Source organism: Mustela lutreola, chromosome 6, assembly GCF_030435805.1.
Source record: "Mustela lutreola isolate mMusLut2 chromosome 6, mMusLut2.pri, whole genome shotgun sequence".
Classification (NCBI taxonomy): Eukaryota; Metazoa; Chordata; class Mammalia; order Carnivora; family Mustelidae; genus Mustela; species Mustela lutreola.
In genome coordinates this window covers 152,983,278-153,005,167 of record NC_081295.1, presented here as the reverse complement: position 1 = coordinate 153,005,167, position 21,890 = coordinate 152,983,278, and the positions used below count along the sequence as shown (strand labels likewise).

At 39.1% G+C, this 21,890-nt stretch overlaps 1 protein-coding gene across 3 annotated transcripts in view; it reads left to right on the top strand.

The window, feature by feature from the left end:
* The window catches only part of LOC131834808 (uncharacterized), a 115,368-nt gene that overhangs the window by 7,851 nt on the left and 85,627 nt on the right, over positions 1-21,890 (top strand). For all 3 annotated transcript variants that reach the window (XR_009354957.1, XR_009354956.1, XM_059179449.1), the window contains exon 3: positions 1,743-1,830. Coding sequence is in view for 1 of the 3 variants with exons in the window: in XM_059179449.1 (XP_059035432.1) it covers positions 1,743-1,830 (88 nt within the window). In the remaining 2 variants the exon portion in view is untranslated. The remainder of the gene's footprint in view (positions 1-1,742; positions 1,831-21,890) is intronic.

Sequence of the window (21,890 nt, the reverse complement as noted above, 5' to 3'; positions counted from 1 at the left end):
ATTAAGATTTTCCATGGTAGGGGCGCCTGGGTGGCTCAGTGGGTTAAGCCGCTGCCTTCGGCTCAGGTCATGATCTCAGGGTCCTGGGATCGAGTCCCGCATCGGGCTCTCTGCTCAGCGGGGAGCCTGCTTCCTCCTCTCTCTCTCTGCCTGCCTCTCTGCCTACTTGTGATCTCCCTCTGTCAAATAAATAAATAAAATCTTTAAAAAAAAAAAAAAAAAAAAAAAAAGATATCTAGGTATTGTATCTTCTTAAAAAAAAAAGATTTTCCATGGTATTTCAAGATTTATCAATTCCTTTAAATTAGGTTTGTTTGTACATTTTGAGACACTGTTCTTAACTACATGCATATTCCTTATTTTTATATTGTTTGGCTTCTATTAGAACCTTCATTTTATCACAATGATACTGCCCTAATGAAGACTTTTGGTTGAAATTCCACTTTGGTATTAGCATGCTGCTGCAGCTTTTTTTTTTTTCTTTTAGATTTTATTTATTTATTTAAGAGAGAGCATGAGCAGCAGGAGGGGCAGAGGGAGAAGCAGACTCCCCGCTGAGCAGTGAGCATGATGTGGGACTCGATCCCAGGATCCTGAGATCATGACCTGAGCTGAAGACAGACGCTTAACCGACTGAGCCACCCAGGCGCCCCTGAAGTAGCTTTTTTTTTTAAAGATTTTATTTATTTATTTGACAGAGAGAGATCACAAGTAGGCAGAGAGGCAGGCAGAGAGAGAGAGAGGGAAACAGGCTCCCCGCTGAGCAGAGAACCCAATGCGGGACTCGATCCCAGGACCTGAGCTGAAGGCAGCGGCTTAATCCACTGAGCCACCCAGGCGCCCTGAAGTAGCTTTTTTTTTTGATTACCAGGTGAGTGGTATAGTTTTTTAATTTTAACTTTTGTATGCCCTTTCGTTTAATGATACCCTGGAAACCAATCTCTGCATAGATTGCGTTCGATCTAAAATTTTATTAAGTGAATTTAATCTTTTTACATTTTGTGATAAATTCTGTATCTATCAACTCAGTTTGTGTATTTGATTTACCGTGCCTCCCTTGTTTTTTTTCTTTATCTCCCTGTTTTTCTACTTTCCTATAGACTAATAGGTGTACTATCTAATCACCAGTCTCCCTTTCCTCAGTTCCCTTCCCTGGCCTGGTAACTCTCTTCCTTCAGAAATTACTACTGAACGTACGTAACTCTGCAAATTTTCCAACCAAATCTGAAGACTCTATCATGTTGAATAGACTCAACACTCGCCTTTGTAATTGTCTGACATTTTACATCTTTACATTTTCATTTTATTTATTTATTTATTTATTTTTAAATTTTCTTTATCCATTTGAGAGTGAGAGAGAAAGCATGAGAAGGGAGAAGGAGAAGCAGACTCCCCTTGGAGCTGGGAGCCCATAGCCAGACTAGAGTCTGGGAGTCTGGGATTATGACCCGAGCTGAAGGCAGTTGCTTAACCAACTGAGCCACCCAGGCACCCCATAATATATATATATTTTTTGTTTACTATTAGTTTACTACATTTAATCACATATTTTATCATTTCTGCACCCTTCCTTTACTTTCTATAAATGAAATACATCACCTGGTAATGGTTTTAGTTAGGGTGTCCAGTAGTATATAAATTATCCTAGATGTATATAACTCAAAATACATTTATGATAGTCTCACTATTAAATAGTACATTAGCTGGTATATGATTTATAATGAAAGTTTTGTTCCTTCCAGAATGTGAAGAAGGCATTACTTTGTGTCTTCGAGCATCTGCTGTTGCTGCTAAGAAGTCGGCCCCAGCACAAAAGGCTTTTCTTTCAAGGTATTGTGTCCTCTTTCCCAACTATTAAGTCTTCATTCTTAATATACTGCAATTTCATAAAGACATGTGTGGACTTATTTTTACTTGTTTGATTGATACTTTAAGATTTTTACTCAGAACTTGTGTCTGTCCTCCATTCTAGAAAATTCCTATGTTTTTAAATTTAGTCTCTCAGACATTTCCTCAAAACGCTTCTGTAACACTTCAATAAGTATATTAAATTATCTGGATCTGTAGTCAGGTCTCTCCTACATGTTTTAAATCTGTATCTGCTGTGCTACATTCTGTAGTATTCCTCAAAACTATAGTCCCATGTATTTATTTCTTGTGTTTAATATAAAGGTTATCCCAATTAGTATCGTTTTGGTAATGATAGTTTTTACTTTACAAATTTCTAATTTTTTATATCTACCATTCGCTATTTTATTTATATCTATTTTGTTTTCATACCTTCTCATTCTTTTCATGGAGTTACTCATTTCTCTAGTCCTTCAGAGATTCTAAACATACCTATTTAAAACCACTATTGATATTTTTTCTCTTATTTTCATGGAAAATGAAAATTTGGGTGCTGGCTCAAGGTTGCCTGGTGGCAGAGTTGTCTGCTTCTTTGTGGCTCTAGAGGAGGCAATGTTATAAATGTTGTTTCCCCCCCAAATTAGTAAATCCGGGCTTTTTTTAGTTGCCCTTTCAGTGGCAGGAAGCTTCACACTGGCCCAGCAGTGAGACCAGTTCTAGCGCTCTCTGCAGTTGACAGACTTATTTCCTTTACCCCACAGAAGAATCCAGACCTGTGGTCACTGACCTCTGCTTATTTCCAGTCTCCAGTCCCAACTGAGCCACAGTGTTAGCTCCTCTAACATTCCGTGACTCATTCCATTTTTAGCCTATGGATACATTTAGTACTTTGAAGTTATTTAATTGTATCTTTTATATCTTATCTGCTATTTGCCATATGTTGGATCAAAAAGGGAAAGTCTCAAAGCATGAATTTATAGCGTCTTAATTAGGTATCAGGAAGTTATAAAATGTCATGTATACCCTTCCGTTAGCAATTTGCAAGTTAATTGAGGAGAAAAAATTCTCTGCATGAAATATTTAGAGAATACAAAACAGATCCTAATAAAAACAAAAGAACTTGTACCCATTTATACAAAAAATAATCAGGGAAGACTCTGGATGTGGCAGGAGTTGAGATTTTTCTAAAGGAATGAGCAAGACTCGAGTGAACAAGAAATCTATGAATTTTAACTTCTCTACAGATTCGCCTCATGGTGTGCCTCAAAGATACAGTTTATGTACTTTCTATTAGTGGTTTTCAGGGATACAAAGATAGTGTGTTAAAACTGTATAGCTCTTGGTGCATGATCATGGGAATATTGAGAGAAAACAATGTTGGGGGAGTCCGAGCAGTTTCATGTAAACACTCGTCCTAGGATAAGTTATAAAAACTTAGAAATTCATAAGTGAAAACTGTTGTTTCTGAAATGATACTAATTAGGATAGCCTATAGTTCGGAGGAATTCTACAGAATGTAGCAGAATAGAGATTTAAAACATGTATTAGAGACGTGGCTATAGATCAATTTTGGAGAAGCCGGTGCAAGAGGACAAAATGTGTGCATATTTCTATCTGTGAGATATGAGGGTCGAAACTACTATGCTATTGCATTTAAAGGAATCTTCTTCCAGGAAATTATTAGCAGTGACTAATGGATCAGTATTGACTTATTTCCCAGAGAAATCGGCATCTGAAGCTCACTCTGTCTTCTTTCCCTTTGTACCTGAGTTTTCAGCTTTAAGCTACTCCATAAACGTCTCATATGCTCAGAAAAGTCTAAAAATAATGTCATTGCATAATATTCTAATGCTGCCGAAATCTGCTATTCAGAGGTCATCACATGTGCCAAGAGCCCTTCAGTGAATGGTAATAAGAGGCAAGACACGTACACATAGGCTCACAGTTTATTTAATGCCTCTGTTCAAGTCTCTCTTATTCATGCTGTGCCTAAGTCCATTGAGCCATTTTATAGAAATAATGGACATAATTGGCTCTGTGCCTTGATGGTTAGCCTGACTCAGATGAATACCGTTCTAAGTGGGGGATATATATATATCCCCCACTTGGAACAGCCTTGGAAATATATCATATATATATATATATATATGGCTGTTCTATAAAGAAGAGGGCAGGCTTCGGCCACAGGCTCTGGCAAGTTCCAAATGGAAGACTAAATTGTTTCAAGGTAGGTGATGGAAATCAGGAGACAGAAAGATTAACCCACAGGACATGTCTGTTTCGAGTCAGCCTGACTTCCATTTATTGCAACCCTGACATTGGAATAAACCTATGAAATATGCTTCCAACATGCAACCAAGTGGTAAAACACGATACCTCTCTTTAAAGCATTTTTTTTTTTAATTGAATGCACCTGGTGCCGTTCTCCCCCTATTTATGTTCATGCCACACACGGGCAAGCAGGACCTAATTACCAATTAAGCAGTAAAGCTGTTTATGAAACCAAATGTTCTCAGGGTCCAGTCCGCGAATGATATGTATCCGCATGTCTGTTTGTGTAGATGCAGATATGCACACGTGTACGTAAGCATGAATGTAACTATCTATACATCTACACACACTCCACATTTTTTCACCTTCGTTTTAATTGTCAGCTTCTCCGATTTAATAGAGCCATCTTCTGTGCAGTGATCTGATCTTAGTAACTGATGAGAGGGATTCCCTAATTATATAAAGCCCTGATCATTTCCAGCCTAAAGCTGCGATTCTTTAAATGCATGGAAAATACTTCTGTTTTTCGAATGGCCATGGACGGAGGCCTCCCTTTCTGGCTGTGGCAGTTTAAGAGCCCAAACATTGCTCTGGCACCGACCCCAGCCCCCCCCCCCACCCCACTAAACCTTTCTGCGGAGAACTGGCGTAAAAGCTGAAGGTCAGGAAGGAGAAGGCTAACTTGACGTCCCTGTACTTGACACTGTTACCGTCGAGCTACGGCAAACTACAAGCTGCAGGGAGCCAGCTCGCGGCTCCCCCCGCACTCTCGATGCAGCAACACCAGTGAGAGACGCGAGCATGGGCGCGTGATTTATTTTGCTTTAGGGAACTTGGCCCTGGAGCCTGAACTCTGCGGGAGGATATAGGTTGATTTCAGTTCCGTTCAGTGTGAGAAAAATGTATTGCGCGTCTGCGGGCACTGGGAACGCAGGGGTGAACTCCAGCCCCGTCTTCAGTGAGCTCATAGCTCAGTGTCTTTCTGTCGCTTCCCCTTCCTTGTCACCTCCGAGCTTACAGCCCTGCTTGCAGATCACTCCTGGACTTAAGCGCTGGTAGGCAGTGGTTCCAGACTGGCTGCCTAATTTTCGTCTTGTGTGGTGTGTGTGGGAGAGAGCGAGCCAGAGCCAGTGAGGGCCGGCAGCGTGGGGAGGGGACAGGGGAGAGGGTCTCACTCCTCCATCCCTGCTGTCACGGTGACCCATCTGTCCAAGGGCAGCATCCTCCTGTCCTCTTCGTCCGCCCTGGACCCTAGCCTCATCTTCTTCCCTCAGTCACACACATTCTAGAGGGTATGCTGTAGGGCTATGACCCTTGCGAAATGTGCAGCATCGTTTTGCCCGTGTTTGTGCTCTCATTTACATAAATGCAATGCATTAAGCTCATTTCATCTCATTTCCACTAAATATTATGTCTTCCTGATCTGAGTTCTGTATCGTACTGTTTGGGCTCCCAACTGACATACTGTATGATGCACAATTATAACCACATTTTACCTCTTTTTTGTTTTTTTTAGGGAAAAGGAGGGGGTTTCAGGAAGGTCAGAAGGCTGGGGAGAGAGAGGATCTTAAGCAGGCTCCATGCCCAGCACAGAGCCAGAGGTGGGGTTCGATCTCATGATGCTGAGATCATGACCTGAGCTGAAATCAAGAACTGGGCACTTAACTGACTGAGCCCCCCAGGCTCCCCAACCACCTTTGCCTTATTAACTCTTTTAGTGACAAATCCTCGGATTACCTCATTTCCTCCAATCTCAATCTCTCTCTCTCTTTCTCTCTCTCTCTCTCTCTCTCTCACACACACACACACACACACACAAGCTCTAATGAAAGTTCTCTTTCCTATTTCCCGTCTATGAGAGAATTTCTCTGGGTTACAGAAACTCCTCGAGACATCATCATCAGAGAACGATTTAATCTAGGAATTCAGTCTTTATAAATCACCGGAAGGGCTAGTGGGAGGAGGGCAAGTGACAGCCCTCCCCACACTTCAGGGGCTCGGGGAGTCTGGGGCTCTGCAGCCAGCCCAGCATGGGGTGGGTAACCCCCAGCACAGACGTCCGAGACCCAAGCGCTTGCTGGCCGCTCCAGGACCTCATGTCTGCCTCTCAGACCACAGGCAGGGGTCTCCTCTTGTGGAATGTTGGCCTGCAGGGACTTTCTGAACATAGGCTCCAGGTTTCCAGCCCTGGCACAGCAGGCAGCAGCATGTAGGAAAGTGCTCATCTTGGTTCCACCCCCACTTTATCTCCCGACCTTCTATTGTTTTTTGCTTTCTGGTGGTTGGGGGGGTGGTTGTTGTTGGTGTTGTTTGTTTTTTTTTACTGTAGTCTTTTTAATTGATGAGAGTTCTCAATTCTGACTCTTCTTTTATATCATGTTTGGTTCCCCCCCCCCCCACCGTGTATGTGATATATTCTCTTTTGTCTCTGGAGATCTTAATAATCGTTCTTTTGAAATTTTTCTTCTCTGTATTGTGTTGATTTCAAGCATATTTCTTTTTCTGTTTATTGTGGTCTCCTTGTTTCATGGTAATGCCTTTCCCTTATGGATCTGTGGTAATGTCATTCCGTTCTTGTTGAAGAATGAGGCACTAGGGGCAGCTGGGTGGCTCAGTGGGTTAAGCGTCTGCCTTCAGCTCAGGTCATGATCCCAGGATCCTGGGATCGAGCCCTGAATCAGGCTCCCTGTTGGGCAGGAAGCCTGCTTCTCCCTCTCCCACTCCCCCCTGCTTGTGTTTCCTCTCTCACTGTGTCTCTCTCTCTATCAAATAAATACATAAAATCCTAAAAAAAAAAAAAAGAGGGACTAAAGTGACATTTGGAAGATCTCCAAGTAGGAGTGTGGCTTGTGCTGTTGATATCTTTCTGCCAGGGCATTTTATTGGAGGATGCGTGAATGCCATTGTCTGTTGGTGTCTTCCCAGAAGGGAGATCTCGCACTTGAAAGGGAGATGGTGAGGCAGTGGGCTGGGAAGTAGATATGATCAGACTGGACCGAGTGGTCTAATAAGCACAAGAAAGGAGCTAGAGGTCAATTTGTAGGTACTGATCCAGTCCTCATTCAGAAAGACGACTCATATTCTCACTCCTGCCATTGCCTGGGTCTGATGTCCCCAAACAGAGTCTACCTGATCAAACTGTCCCCATGGCCACTGTCTGATCCTGGGCTGGAGTAGAGGAAGAGTATCACCGGCCTCCGTAAGTCTGGGAAGATGATCTTGGAGTCCAATTGCTTTTCTTTAAATCTTCATCTTTCCTCCTGCCAGTATAGCCCCGTTTGGTTCCCATCTTAGCAGTGAGAGGTGACTCTGATGCCAGGGCCTATGTGGACTCCGCCACGGCATCAGCTCGCTCCTTCTGGCTTCTCTTCCACACTCTTCTTCCCCTTCTCCAGGCTCAGCTAGGTTCCCTGTTCTGTAAATGAACCACCACATGCTTATCTTCCACCAGTTTTGAAAACACATCTTTTTCTGATGTTGTCTTCTCATCTCCATTTCACTTTTTCTTTGGAAATGTGGGCTTCCTTTATCTTTTTTTTTTTTTAAACATCATTTTAGTATTGCCTCGGAGAGAACAGAGATAGATACTAAGTTCAACTTCTGGCATGCTGGTAGGTAATCAGTCAAAATGTTCAATGTGAGCATGCTGAATGGAAATATTCTTACATTTTTAAACAATCTTGAGGTAGAAGTGCGTGCGTACTAGGGAATATAGCCAGTATGATTCTAATAGCCTTGCATGGTGACCAGTGGTTTATACTTGTGGTGAGTCCAGCATAATGTAGAGACTTTGCCAAATCACTGTGCCGTACACCCGGAACTCATAAAATATTGTGTGTCGACTACACTTCAATTAAAGGAATGTGTCAGTACTGCTCTCTCTAGGTATCCACCCATCCCTCCATACTCTCTTTTTTTGAGTTCCGTAGCTCTATTCTGTTTTTTGATTATTGTACCTTTCAGTGTAACAAAACATCAAAGCTGTTTTCAGCCTCTGTCAGTAAAATATGCTGAAATTTGCTCCCACATCAGAGAGCATTATCTCCAGGTGTCTATATTGTTTATGAAGAAATAAGTGCTAGAATAAGTTCCTTAGTTATCCAGGTTATGTTCCCTTAAATATCTTAAAAATGATACAAACTCGATCCAGCGTCTCTTATGAATTGAGCCTGCCTTTGTCAAATTGAGTATGTGAAAGTCTCACAAACATTGTGGGTTAATTTCCAACTTATATCCAGAGGATTCTTATTATCCAAATATCGTTCACACTTCCAAATGTGACTTTCACATGCTTTTCTTCTGAATTTGTCACCGAATATATTATTTTGATTGGTGTTTTCAGGAAGGACCTAAACATGTTTCCTCCTTGACTGGTAGCTAACATTCTTCATCAGAGTCTTTGTTAATCACAGGCCGCTGCGGTATGTGCAGGAAAGTATAAAGACGTATGAGTTCTAGATCTTGCTGGATTTCGTATTCTCCAAACCACTCTTGGCCTCAGCTTTTCTCATCTGTACAAGAAAGGACAGAGCTAAAAATCACTGATTCTATAAAGATTGCAAAATCATTGATAAGACAATGTGGGCATGTCTGTCTGTGATAGTTGTGAGTGTGGTTTCTAGAGTCGGACATACCTGGCTTGAAATCCCAGATGCTCTACTTACTAGTTTTGTGACCTATTATTTAATTTTTCTGAGCATAACATACCCTTCTCTGTAAAACTGGAGTAATAATAAAACTCACTTACATGCCTTTATGTGAGCATGTGAAAATTACCTGTAATCAAGTTTGTAAGGCATTTAACTCATACTCCAGATGCAGTCCGCGCCCAGGAAACCTTAGCAACAACAATAAAACCAACATGACTGTGGCATCACAATGGTGCCCTGAGCAGTGAAGAGAAAACGAATCATAACTTATTCACATATTCAACGTTCCTGGAGTGCCTCCCTATGTGCCAGATGTTCAAAGCCCTGGCATTATAAAATGTTCCCACCTACAGAGTTTACTTATATTTTCATGGGAAACACAACAAATATATGATATGACAGGATATGATGTAACATTAATAACATATGAAAAAGCCCTGAAAGGAAGCTAAAGCAATGTGATTTGGGGTGGTACGTGTTCTTCTACGTAGGGAAGCAGGGAAGGCTTCTCTGAGGGGGAGACTCTTGGGTGGAGACTGGGGTAGATGCCACGGACACCTGAAGGCAGAGTTTTCGGACAGCAGGACCAGGGTTTGCAAGACTCCTGTGTGTAAGCAAACCCTCTGTCAGAAGACTGACAAGGAAGCCACACGACAGCAGACTGAGATGGACAACTGTGGAGGTAGGCACACACACACACACACACACACACACGCCTGGAAGGTGAGACCTTGAAGGACATGACAAGACTCTGAATTTTTACTCTTAGAAACCACACTTGGAGTATCATGTTGGGGAATTGACGTGACCAAAGTGTTTAACTCTCCACAGGAAAGACATGGAACCCCTTTGGCCTGCTTCTCCACTTGTTCTTGGAAGGGTTAAAAGAGGCCGTGTGCATGAAAGCAACACACACCATCAATATCCTTAAATATTAGAGACTCTTCCTCTTCACTTAGAGTCTAGGACAAGAACAGACTCCAGATGAGTTTGTACCAGTGCTTTCTTTCTCAGCGGTTAGTTCTAGCTCTTGACATTATTTCCATTATAGTAACAATCCAGGAACACTTGGATCACGTAGGAGATATTAGCCATACTGACATCTGCTAACAGGACTCATAGGTACTAGTTGGTGATATTCTGCGCAAACGGGGAACAAGACTTGCGTTGTGATTGACACGGTGGTTGAGGGGAGCGGATCTCTGATGGAACACTGCAGAGAGAACCCCTACATGAGCCCACAAAAGGCAGCATGATCTCTGGATGAGGTTGGAAACCGGAAGTTAGATTACAACAACCTGGGAGCACAAGAGGCACTGATGAATCAGACGCTGTCTTCTGAGAGCCCTGCACTCCAGGCTGGGACTCATTTTCTTTCTCCACGCTTGAGAAGTATGTATCACCTGGACCTATTCAGAGAGTAACAGACGCGCTCTTACCAGGGGCCAAGATTCCAGAGCCAAGTGCTTCTCGGGTTCAAGGCTTTCCTGAGGATTTCCTGGACAGTGTGTTTCATTTTGGAAAGAGCATTTTCCTTTTGATCTTTGCTTCTTATTGGTTCCTTCTCAGTTCCATCTTCATTATAATATTTGTATTGGGCCACTGCCTTTCAGTGACTCAGTTAAGTGGATATTCAGGGCTGTGGATTTCTCTTCTATTTAAAGCAATCAATTGTGCAGATCTAAGAATAGAAAAAGACTTCCGTAAGATACACACTTTCTTGTCAAAGATTCAAAGAATACTTACCTACTTTGGACGTCATTTAGCTTGGATACTACACAACATTTTAAGTGTTGGGAAATTTTTTTTCCCGACATTATCATACCTGAAATGCTAGTGAAGTCTGTAGCAGATTTTAAATATAAAATGTTCTCTAGGTCTGCTCCGTATAGACATTCATCTGACACTTTGCATGATGTGATTTAGCACCTTGACGGCAAACGTGGTACGTGTATTGAAGTTGCCATGTAGGCTCAAACTCAACATTGGATCTCTAGGGTCCCGAAGCAGAAAATAGAGGGACCATCAGCCCAGATTCAGCCTCAACCCTTGTGTTCATGCAACTAGAGAGATGAGGATGTCTTCACACCGGCCCAAGAGACTCACAGCTTTTCCCAAACAGTTCTCTGGTAGTCTGCTAGGTGTGATCACTGCGACTCAGTAGAAGATTGATGTTCTGCACTGGTGAAATGTAAGTGCTAAGTGAGAATAAATGAGAGTGTAGATGACACTTCCTTTAGAATCACAGGAGCTTATTCCCCAAATCTTTTCTCTTTGTTATCTTTTCATGAAGAATTCAATGTTAGCTATCTATGGCTATCAATTTGCGTGCAGCTGTTGCAGTTAAGTTCTTTGGGATGCACTTTCTAGTTCCCTTTACAGCATTCCAGCTGTTTCTAGTTGTAGGTGGGAAATAGATTATAAATAAATAAGAAAATACTTTTCATCAGGTAACATCTCTCTCAACCTTTCTTGCCTTTTACTGGTAACTGAGTTATATTTCCACTCCTTCTTCTTCTTCTTTTTTTTTTTTTTTTTTTTTCCCTCTATTCTGGCTTGAAACTAACTGTTCTAACTCTGCTCTGGGTCCTGTATTTTTCCTACCTTCTCAATGAACTTGTTTCATCAATGACTCATTCCTCTTCTAATTTTTCACCCTTCATTAGACTATCCCACTCTGAGCTCTGATTAAAGATATTGCCCATTAAAACTTGTTTTCTCAGTCCTCCCTCCCCATTAACCTCACCCTCTCCATTTTTTCCATTGTGGTCACACTACTCACACATATTACTTCCCCGTTTCTCTCTCTCTCCTCTGCTTACCTCTCTATACCTCAACAACTGCTTTTTCAAAATTACCCTCCAGTTTCTATGTCCAGTGACTTCTCCTCATTTCTGATCATGCATTACATTTCCTCTGAATTTTAAAGTGGTGGGCATTCACCATTTACTCCTCCTATAAAGTCATTATGTGGTTCCCTTGCCACACTCCTTTACAAAACTTAAATATTTATTGATATGTATTCTCTACCAGGTAATATGCTGGTTATCAAAAGAACTAAAATGCAGTTTCAAACTGGATAGAGTTCATGGTCCAGGAGGGTAAACAAATCCATACCCACACAGAATACAAAATGCCTTCCCATATTACCTTTTCTGGTAATACGGTAGATAAGATTTCCAGAGACTTGTCCTGACAACAACAACAACAATTACAACAACAACAACAACTTACTTAAATTAATCCCAAACTATATAAAATAAAAAAAATATAAAAACTGTATAAAATTTCTGTAAATGCTCTGCTTGACTGGCAGGAAAGCAAAGGAGATCTTCTGGGCCAGAAAAAATGGGGAGGTGAGACCAACACAGTCAGGAAACTGTGCTTTTACCTTGAGAGCTGCCATATCCTCAATTGTAATGTCAGACAGAGACATAATTAGGAGAAAAAAACACGGTACCCAGTCAGAGAGGATGTTGAGCAAGGAAAGTCTTTCCCTCTCATCTTTCCACCTCAGCCCACCCTCAAACTCCACAAAGAACTTGGGCTTCTATAAAATAACTTCCTCAGCATTACCTGTTTTTAGAAAGTGAAATCTGGTATACCTAGATTCAGAAAACCCAAAGACAGTAGTTTTAATAAAATTGGTGTTTGAACATAACACAGTGGGAAAGAAATTGAGCACCAGAGAGAAAAGTCAGAAATGACTAAAATATTAGCAACAAAGGCCAGAAGGCAATGAAATAATATCTTAAGGGTCTCAGGGAGAAATTACAACTGGAATTATATAGTCAGCTAAATTATCTTTTCAAGATTATGGAAATTTAGATAATTTATGCTAAAAAAATATCTTCACAAATGTTCTTTCCGAAGATCACTTTAAGAAAAAGAAAAAAACGGGGGACCAGGGTGGCTCAGTCAGTTAAGCATCTGCCTTTGGCTGAGGTCATGATATTGGGGTCCTGGGATGGAGCCCTGTGTCACCTGCTTTTCCCTCTCCCCCCACCCCAACTCATGCTCTTCTGTCTCTGCTCGCTCTCTCAAGTAAATAAAATCTTTTAAAAAATACTATAAAATTAAAAAAAAAAAAGAAAAATTATGCTAGGAGAAATGAAAGTAAAAAATGTTCAACATTTGGATATATATAAATAAACATTATGTAAAGCGAGACCAACAGCTACTTTGTAGGGGTAATAGAAACCTATTGAGGAGCACCTAGGTGACTCAGTTTAGTGTCCAATTCTTGATTTCAGCTCAGGTCATGATCTCAGGCTCCTGAGCGTGAACCCTGCATTGTACTCCACGCTCAGTGGGGAGTCTGCTTGAGATTCTCTCTCAGTCTCCCTATGTCCTCCCTCCTCCTCACTCATGTGTGTGTGCTCTCTCTTGCAAATCAATCAATCAATTAATTAATTGAAAAAAAAAAACAAGATTGAGTTGGATACTTATACCATACAAATAAGAAGTTGGAGTTAAAGTCTCTTAGTAAATAGTAAATACTTATTACTTTTAGCATCTGAAAGTTTCTAGACTAATCATTAAAACAGTAGGAATAGAATATACAGCTATAAAACCAGTAGAAGAGACTTCCACTGCTACTCAGGATGGAGTAGCAACAACCAGATTTACCCTCCTCTTTGAAACCACACAGAACCTCAGAGAAAAAGAGCAAAGAACAGAAATCAGTTATGTGTCTATATACTAGAATTAAATTATAAGTAGAGATTTTTTTTTAAACTTGAATAAATACACCCAAATAAAATATCTAGGAGTGAATCTGACAAAAGATATGATAGACTTGTTAACTGAAAACTAAAAACTGTTTCTGAAAATATGAGACTTAAGTTGTGAGATATATTGTCTTGATGGTGTGGAAGGCTCAATACCACTAAGAGATCCGTTCTCTCCATACTGATTTGTAGATTTAATACAATCCAAGTCAAAATTCCAGAAACGTTATGGAAATTGGCCAGGCAAATCTAAAATTCTATGGAAAGGCAAAGGACCTAAAATAAATGAAACACCTTTAAAGAAAGGAAAAAAAAAAAAAGGATGATGAACCCTACCTGATTACAAGATTTGATCTTAAATCTACTCTCTTAGATCCACATAGGAGAAGTCAATCAATAGAAGAGAGTAGAGCCCAGAAATAGGCCCATATATATAGGGAAATTTGACTTTTTAAAAATTACAGTAGAAAAACACTAGAGAAAATTAATTTTTGAAAAAATAAAAAATTCAGTGGAGAAAGGACAGTTATTTCAACAAATTCTCCTGGAATAAATGAGTATCTATTTGAAAATAAAAGCAAGACGAAGGGAGAGGAAAAGAGAAATGAAGGGAGGAAAAAAGGAAAAGGGAGGGAAGAAAGAAAGAACAAAAAAGGAGATGGAAAGGAAGAAAAGAAAGGGAAAGAAAAGGAAAAAGAAGAAAGGAAAAAAAGAAAGGGGGGAGGGAGGGAAAGAGGGAACGAGGGAAGTAAGGAAGGAAGGAAAGAAGGAAGAAAGAAGAGGTAGCTAAACTTACCTCAGTCAAAATAAACTTTAAGCTAAAAATAATGCAAGACTGTGCTGGGATCATAAACCAAGCTGCAGTTGGTATTTTTGATAAGAGTATTTTTTAATTCTCTTAAAGATTATGCGTAAGGTTATTGTTTCATAGGTAAAACGTTTGGAAAATTTTACTGGTAACAGCATCTGACACTGGAGATTTTATGTTTGTGTATGTATGGGTATGTGTATATGTCAGGAAGAAACAGGAGGATTTTAATTATAGATTCTATTCCATTAAGACATACAGGACTATCTGTACTTTCTCTTTCTTCTTGTCATAGAGCTGACGAGCTTTTTCTAGTAATATGTTTCTTTCACTAAATGTTTCTCTTACACATATAAGGTGTCTATAATATTCTTGATTTTTATTATTTATATTTTAAATATCTGTGGGATCTTTAATGATGCCTTTGTTTTTATTCCTGATAGTGATAATTTTTTTCCTCTCATATGTACATACACACTTTCTTGAACTTTTTCTTTTTGGTTAGTCTTTCTTTAGGTCTCTCAGTTGTATTACTTTTAAAAGAATCATATTTTGACTTAGGTGATTTTCTGTATCATTTACTTCAGCTATTATATATTTTTATATTCTTTAAGAATTTATTGCTCTTTTACTAATTTCTTGAAACAACTAGAAAGGTCATCAATTTTGAGCTTTACAAATTTCCTAGAATATGTAAACACAAGACTTCAGTCTTCTTTTTAAGTCAGCTTTAGCAGCATCGTAATAATGTCTTATTTCTATCATCACATAGTTAAAATATTTTTAATTTCATTTTGATTTTTTATTTGACTAACTATTATTTAGAAGTATATAGCTTAAATTACTAGAAGTCAACTACTATTTGGTTAACTTTTGTTACTGATTTTTAGGGTCTTAATTAGGGTCTTGGACCCTCAAGACTATAATTTTGGACTGTATTATTGCAAGATTGCCAAAATCTCTACAGGTTATTCTGCCTCCTCATAGAGGCCCTCTATCCAAGCCTTTAGATCCTAAGTCTTTTGCCCTATATCCTGAATCCAAAAAAAGAGCGCAGAGTCTCTTTCTCTGCATAGTTACCCATTCTAAGTGATTGTTTTCCTAAGTCTTGGTTGTCACAACAGTTCCCCAGTTCCTTTAAACTGACCTGTTTCTATAAAACTCCCTCAGCTTTAGGGGTACTCTCAGTGAGAGTCCAGGTCTCAATGAAATCATAGCCCTTCACATTTAACTTTATATTTATAAATAATGAGTTGTATATATATAAATTTTATTTGTAAATCTTAAAGAACATCACCAAAATTATTTGTGTTTTCCAGCTTAAAATATAGAACTTACTCAGTATCAGTTACCCCTTTGTTGTTAACAGCGGTCTACTTTATACTATTATTATCCAATGAGAGGGTAAGTTCTTATAGGCAGTGACCAGTATGTAATTATATTTTCCTGTAGAAATCTGAGTGGGTGTATTTAAGGAAGAAATTTTAAAAGAAGTGGAAAGAGGCTGTGGAAGAGCTTATTTATTTATAAAACAAACCCAAATGAAAATAGGAAAATATGATCTATTTTTCAGAAAAAAACTAAAAAAAAGAAATTCTATGACGGAAACAATAAAATCTCACTCCCTAACCATTACAGCCCTTTGCAGTTTTATAGCATGTGTACCATGTCTTATTACTTTTTTTTTTTTTTTAAGTAGGCTCTATGCCCAGAATAGGGCTTGAACTCACGACCCTGAGATCAAGAGTCCCATGCTCTACCAACTGAGCCAGCCAAGGACCCCCTTCTTGTCTGATTAATTAAAATGTGTTAGAAAATTCCTGATTATTTTTTTCCTCTGGATTTCACTTATCAGTAACACTTCTTTCTTCCACCACCACATGTAACAGAAAAATACTGAATTGCATTTCTTACCAAAAAGCAGTTTTTACTGGAATATTGGGAAGCAGGGATTGATATATTTTTATCAGCACTTCCCCAACTAGTTACATCATGTTTCTTTGTATACTGCTCCCACTGACAGTGATGGTATGAAAAGCCATGGTGCATGCTGGGTAATGCAGACTTCAAGCATTCACACTCCATTAATTAATTCATCACCTAAAAGCTAAGTATTGATTTTTTAATGGTTTTACAAATCTATTTAAGTTTCAGTGATGTAATTAAGAGGATATGTGTTTACTGTAAATTATCTAACAAGTACAATGGTATTACTCTCAGAAGTAACAAACAATTTAGCTTGTGAGGAGGGGAAAAGAGGTTGGTTAAAATATTTTCCCAAATACTGATTATTTAATGCTATGATAAGCCATTAAAATATGGCTTTAAAAAAACTGTTATGTCAAAACATGGGTACTATGTTTCTTGATATTTGGTAAGAATGAAATCAGACACCAATGAATTTTTCCTTAATCCTATTTTAAATTATAGTGAAATAAATATTCTTTGTTTATTAGACTTGGTGGAAACATTTTCACTTTAATTTTTATTGTGGAATATTATGGAAGATGTGAACTATTTTGTATTTTTCCATTTTCATTCCTAGAAAATGTTTTGGCACACAAGCCATGTAGAAATAGTCCTACAGGTACTTATTTATAATATTTCCTTTACCTTTGATAATAATGGAAATAAAACCATGCATGTGTTAATTCTTAAAAAAAAAAAAAAGGCTGACATCATAAATTTACTAAAACTAGAAATTGTGTCATTTATGAGATAAACTGATTTTTAAAACTTTTTTTATTGACATACTATGCATTATTTCTCTTAGGGGTTCAGGTCTGTGAACCTTCATTCTTACACCATTCAATTCACAGCACTCACCATAGCACATACCAGTGTCCATCACCCAGCCACCCTATCCCTCACCCCCCACACCCCAGCAACTCTCAGTTTGTTTTGAGACTAAGAGTCTCTTGTGTTTTGTTTCCCTTCTGATCCCATCTTGTTTCATTTTTCCCTCCCTATCCCCCATGGCCCCCTACCCTGCCTCTCAAATTACTTATATCAGAGACAATATGATAATTGTCTTTCTCTGATTAACTTATTTCACTTAGCATAATACCCTCTAGTTCCATCCACGGCCTTCCAAATGGCAGGATTTGTGGGTTTTGATGGCTGCATAGTATTGCATTGTGTATATATATCACATCTTCTTTACCCATTCATCTCTTGGTGGACATCTAGGTTCTTTCCATTGTTTGGCTATTGTGGACATTGCTGCTATAAACATTCGGATGCACATGCCCCTTCGGATCACTGCATTTGTATCTTTAGGGTAAATACCCAGTAGTGCAATTTCTGGGTCATAGGGTAGATCTATTTTCAACTTTTTGAGGAACCTCCATGCTGTTTTCCAGAGTGGCTGCACCAGCTTGCATTCCCACCAATAGTGTCAGAGGGTTCCCCTTTTCTGCATCCTCTCCAACATCTGTCATTTCCTGACTGGTTAATTTAAGCCATTCTGACTGGTGTGAGGTGGTATCTCACTGTGATTGTGATTTGTATTTCCCTGATGCCAACTGATGTTGAGCACTTTTTCATGTGTCTGTTATCCATTTGGATGTCCTCTTTGCAGAAATGTCTGTTCATGTCTTCTGCCCATTTCTTGATTGGATTATTTGTTCTTTTGAGTGTTGAGTTTGATAAGTTCTTTCTAGATTTTGGATATTGGCCTTTATCTGATATGTCATTTGCAAATATCTTCTCCCATTCTGTCAGTTGTCTTTTGGTTTTATTGACTTTTTCCTTTGCTGTGCAAAAGCTTTTGATCTTGTTGAAGTTCCAATAGTTCATTTTTGCCCTTGCTGCCCTTGCCTTTGGCTATGTTTCTAGGAAGAAGTTGCTGTGGCTGAGGTTGAAGAGGTTGCTGCCTGTGTTCTCCTCAAGGAGTTTGATGGATTCCTGTCTCACATTGAGGTCTTTCATCCATTCTGAGTCTATTTTTGTGTGTAGTGTAAAGAAATGGTCCAGTTTCATTCTTCTGCATGTGACTGTCCAATTTCCCCAACACCATTTCTGGAGAGATTGTATTTTTTCACACAAGACATTCTTTGCTGTTTTGATGAAGATTAGTTGACCATTGAGTTGAGGGTCCATTTCTGGGCTCTCTATTCTGTTCCACTGATCTATGAGTCTGTTTTTGTGCCAGTACCATAGTGTCTTTTTTCCCCCCATTTTATTTCTTTTCAGTTTTCCAAAATTGATTGTTTATGCACCACACCCAGTGCTCCATGCAGTATGTGCCCTCCATAATACCCACCACCAGGCTCACCCATCCCCCCAACCCCCCTCCCCTCCAAAACCCTGTTTGTTTCTCAGAGTCCACAGTCTCTCATAGTTCATCTCCTCCTCCGACTTACCCCAACTCACTTCTCCTCTCCAACTCCCAATGTCCTCTGTGTTATTCCTTATGCTCCACAAGTAAGTGAAACCACATGATAATAGACTCTCTCTGCTTGACTTACTTCACTCAGCATAATCTCTTCTGGCCCTGTCATGTTGATACAAAAGTTCAGTATTCATCCTTTCTGATGGAGGCATAATATTCCATTGTATATATGGACCATATCTTCTTTATTCATTTGTCTGTTGAAGGGCATCTTGATTCACACTTTGACAACTGTGGCCATGGCTGCTATGATAATTGGGGTATAGATGGCCCTTCTTTTCAGTACATATGTATCTTTGGGGTAAATACCCAGTAATGCAATTGCAGGGTCATAGGTTAGCTCTATTTTTAATTTCTTAAGGAATGTCCACACTGTTTTCCAAAGTGGCTGCACCAACTTGCGTTCCCACCAACAGTGTAAGAGGGTTTCCATTTCACTACATCCCCTCCAACACTTGTTTACTGTCTTGTTAATTTTACCATTCTAAGTAGGTAAGGTGGTATCTCAGTGTGGTTTTGATTTGAATCTCCCTGATGGCTAATGATGATGAACATTTTTTCATGTGCCTGTTAGCCATTTGTGTGTCTTTTTCGGAGAAGTGTCTGTTCATGTCTTCTGCCCATTTTTTGACGTGATTATCTGTTTTGTGTGTGTTAACTGTATTGTCTGGATGATTACAGCTTTGAAATAGAGCTTGAAGTCTGGAATTGTGATGCTGCCAACATTGGTTTTCTATTTCAACATTCCTCTGGCTAGTCACGGTCTTTCCTGGTTCCACAGAAATTTTAGTATTATTTTTTCCATTTCTTTGAAAAAAATTGATGGTATTTTGATAGGGATTGCATTCAATGTATAGATATAGCTTTAGGTAGCATAGACATTTTCACAGTATTTGTTCTTCTAATCCATGAGCGTGGAATGTTTTTCCATTTCTTTGTGTCTTCTTCAATTTCTTCATGAGTCCTTTTTATTACTTTTTAGTTTTCTTTTTTTTTTTTTAATTTCTTTTCAGTGTACCAGAATTCATTGTTTATGCACCACACCCAGTGTCCATGCAATACATGTCCTCCATAATACCCACCACCAGGCTCACTCAACTCCCCCCGCCCCGCACCCCTTCAAAACCCTCAGATTGTTTTTCAGAGTCCATAGTCTCTCATGGTTCATCTCCCCCTCCAATATAGTTTCCCAAGTACATATTTTTTGCCTCTTTAGTTAGTTAGGTTTATTCCTAGGTATCCTATGGTTTTGGGTGCAATTGTAAATGGGATCGACTCCTTAATTTCTCTTTCTTCTGTCTTGCTGTCGATGTATAGCAACTGATTTCTGAGCATTGATTTTATATCCAGACACTTTACTGAATTCCTGTATGAGTTCTAGCAGTTTTGGAATGGAGTCTTTTGGGTTTTCCACATAAAGTAGCATATCATCTGCAAAGAGTGAGAATTTGACTCCTTTGCCAATTCAGATGCCTTGTATTTCTTTTTGTTGTCTGATTGCCGAGGTTAGGACTTCTAGTACTATATTGAATAGCAGTTGTGATAGTGGACAGCCCTGCCATGTTCCTGACATTAGGGGAAAAGTTCTCAATTTTTCCCCATTGAGAATGACACCACTGTGGGTTTTTCATAGATGGCTTTGATGATATTGAGGTATATACTCTCTATCCCTACACTTTGAAGAGTTTTGATCAGGAAAGGATGCTATACTTTGTCAAATGCTTTTTCAGCATCTATTGAGAGGATCATATGGTTCTTGTTCTTTCTTTTATTAATGTATTGTATCACCTTGATTGATTTGCAGATGTTGAACCAAACTTGCAGTGCAGGAATAAATCCCACTTGGTCATGGTGAACAATCCTTTTAATGTACTGTTGGATGCTATTGGCTAATATTTTGGTGAGAATTTTTGCATCCGTATTTGTCAAAGATATTGGTCTGTAACTCTCCTTTATGATGGTGTCTCTGGTTTTGGGATCAAGGTAATGCTGACCTCATAAAATGAGTTTGGAAGTTTTCCTTCCATCCATTTCTGTGTTTTGGAACAGTTTCAGGAAGATAGGTATTAATTCTTTAAATGTTTGGTAGAATTCCCCTGGGAAGCCATCTGGCCCTGGGCTCTTGTTTTTTGGGAGGCTTTTGATGACTGCTTCAATCTCCTTACTGGTTATGGGTCTGTCTGTTCAGGTTTTCTATTTCTTTATGGTTCAGCTATGGTAGTTTATATGTCTCTAGGAATGCATATATTTCTTTCAGATTGTCAGATTTTCTGGTGTATAGTTGCTCATAATATGTTCTTGTAATTGTTTATATTTCATTGATGTTGGTTGTGATCTCTCCTCTTTCATTCATGATTTTATTAATTTGGGTCCTTTCCCTTTTCTTTTTGATAAATCTGGCCAGGGGGTTATCAGTCTTATTAATTCGTTCAAAGAACCAGCTCTTAGTTTCATTGATTTGTTCTACTGTTCTTTTGGTTTTTATTTCATTGATTTCTCCTCTGATCTTTATGATTTCTCTTCTCCTGCTGGGTCTAGGCTTTCTTTGCTATTCTTTCTCCAGCTCCTTTAGGTGTATGGTTAAGTTGTGTACTTGAGAAAGGCTTCTATCACTTTATACTTTCCTCTTGGGACCGCCTTTGCTTTGTCCCAAAGATTTTGAATAGTTGTGTTTTCATTTTCATTTGTTTCCATGAATTTTTTCAATTTCTCTTTAATTTCCTGGTTGACCCATTCATTCTTTAGTAGGATGCTTGTAGTCTCCATGTATTTGAGTTCTTTGCAACTTTCCTCTTGTGATTGAGTTCTAGTTTCATAGCACTGTGGTCTGAAAATATGCAGGTAATGATCCCAGTCTACTGGTACTGGTTGAGACCTGATTTGTGACCCAGGATGTGATCTATTCTGGAAAATGTTCCATGTGCAGTGGAGATGATGTGTATTCTGTTGCTTTGGGATGGAGTGTTCTGAATATATCTGTGATGTCCATGTGGTCCAGTATGTCATTTAAAGCCTTTATTTCCTTGTTGATCTTTTGGTTAGATGATCTATTTCAGTGAGGGGGGTATTAAAGTCCCCTACTATTATTGTATTATTATTGATGTGTTTCTTTGATTTTGTTATTAATTGGTTTATATAATTGGCTGCTCCTATGTTAGGGGCATAGATATTTAAAATTGTTAGATTTTCTT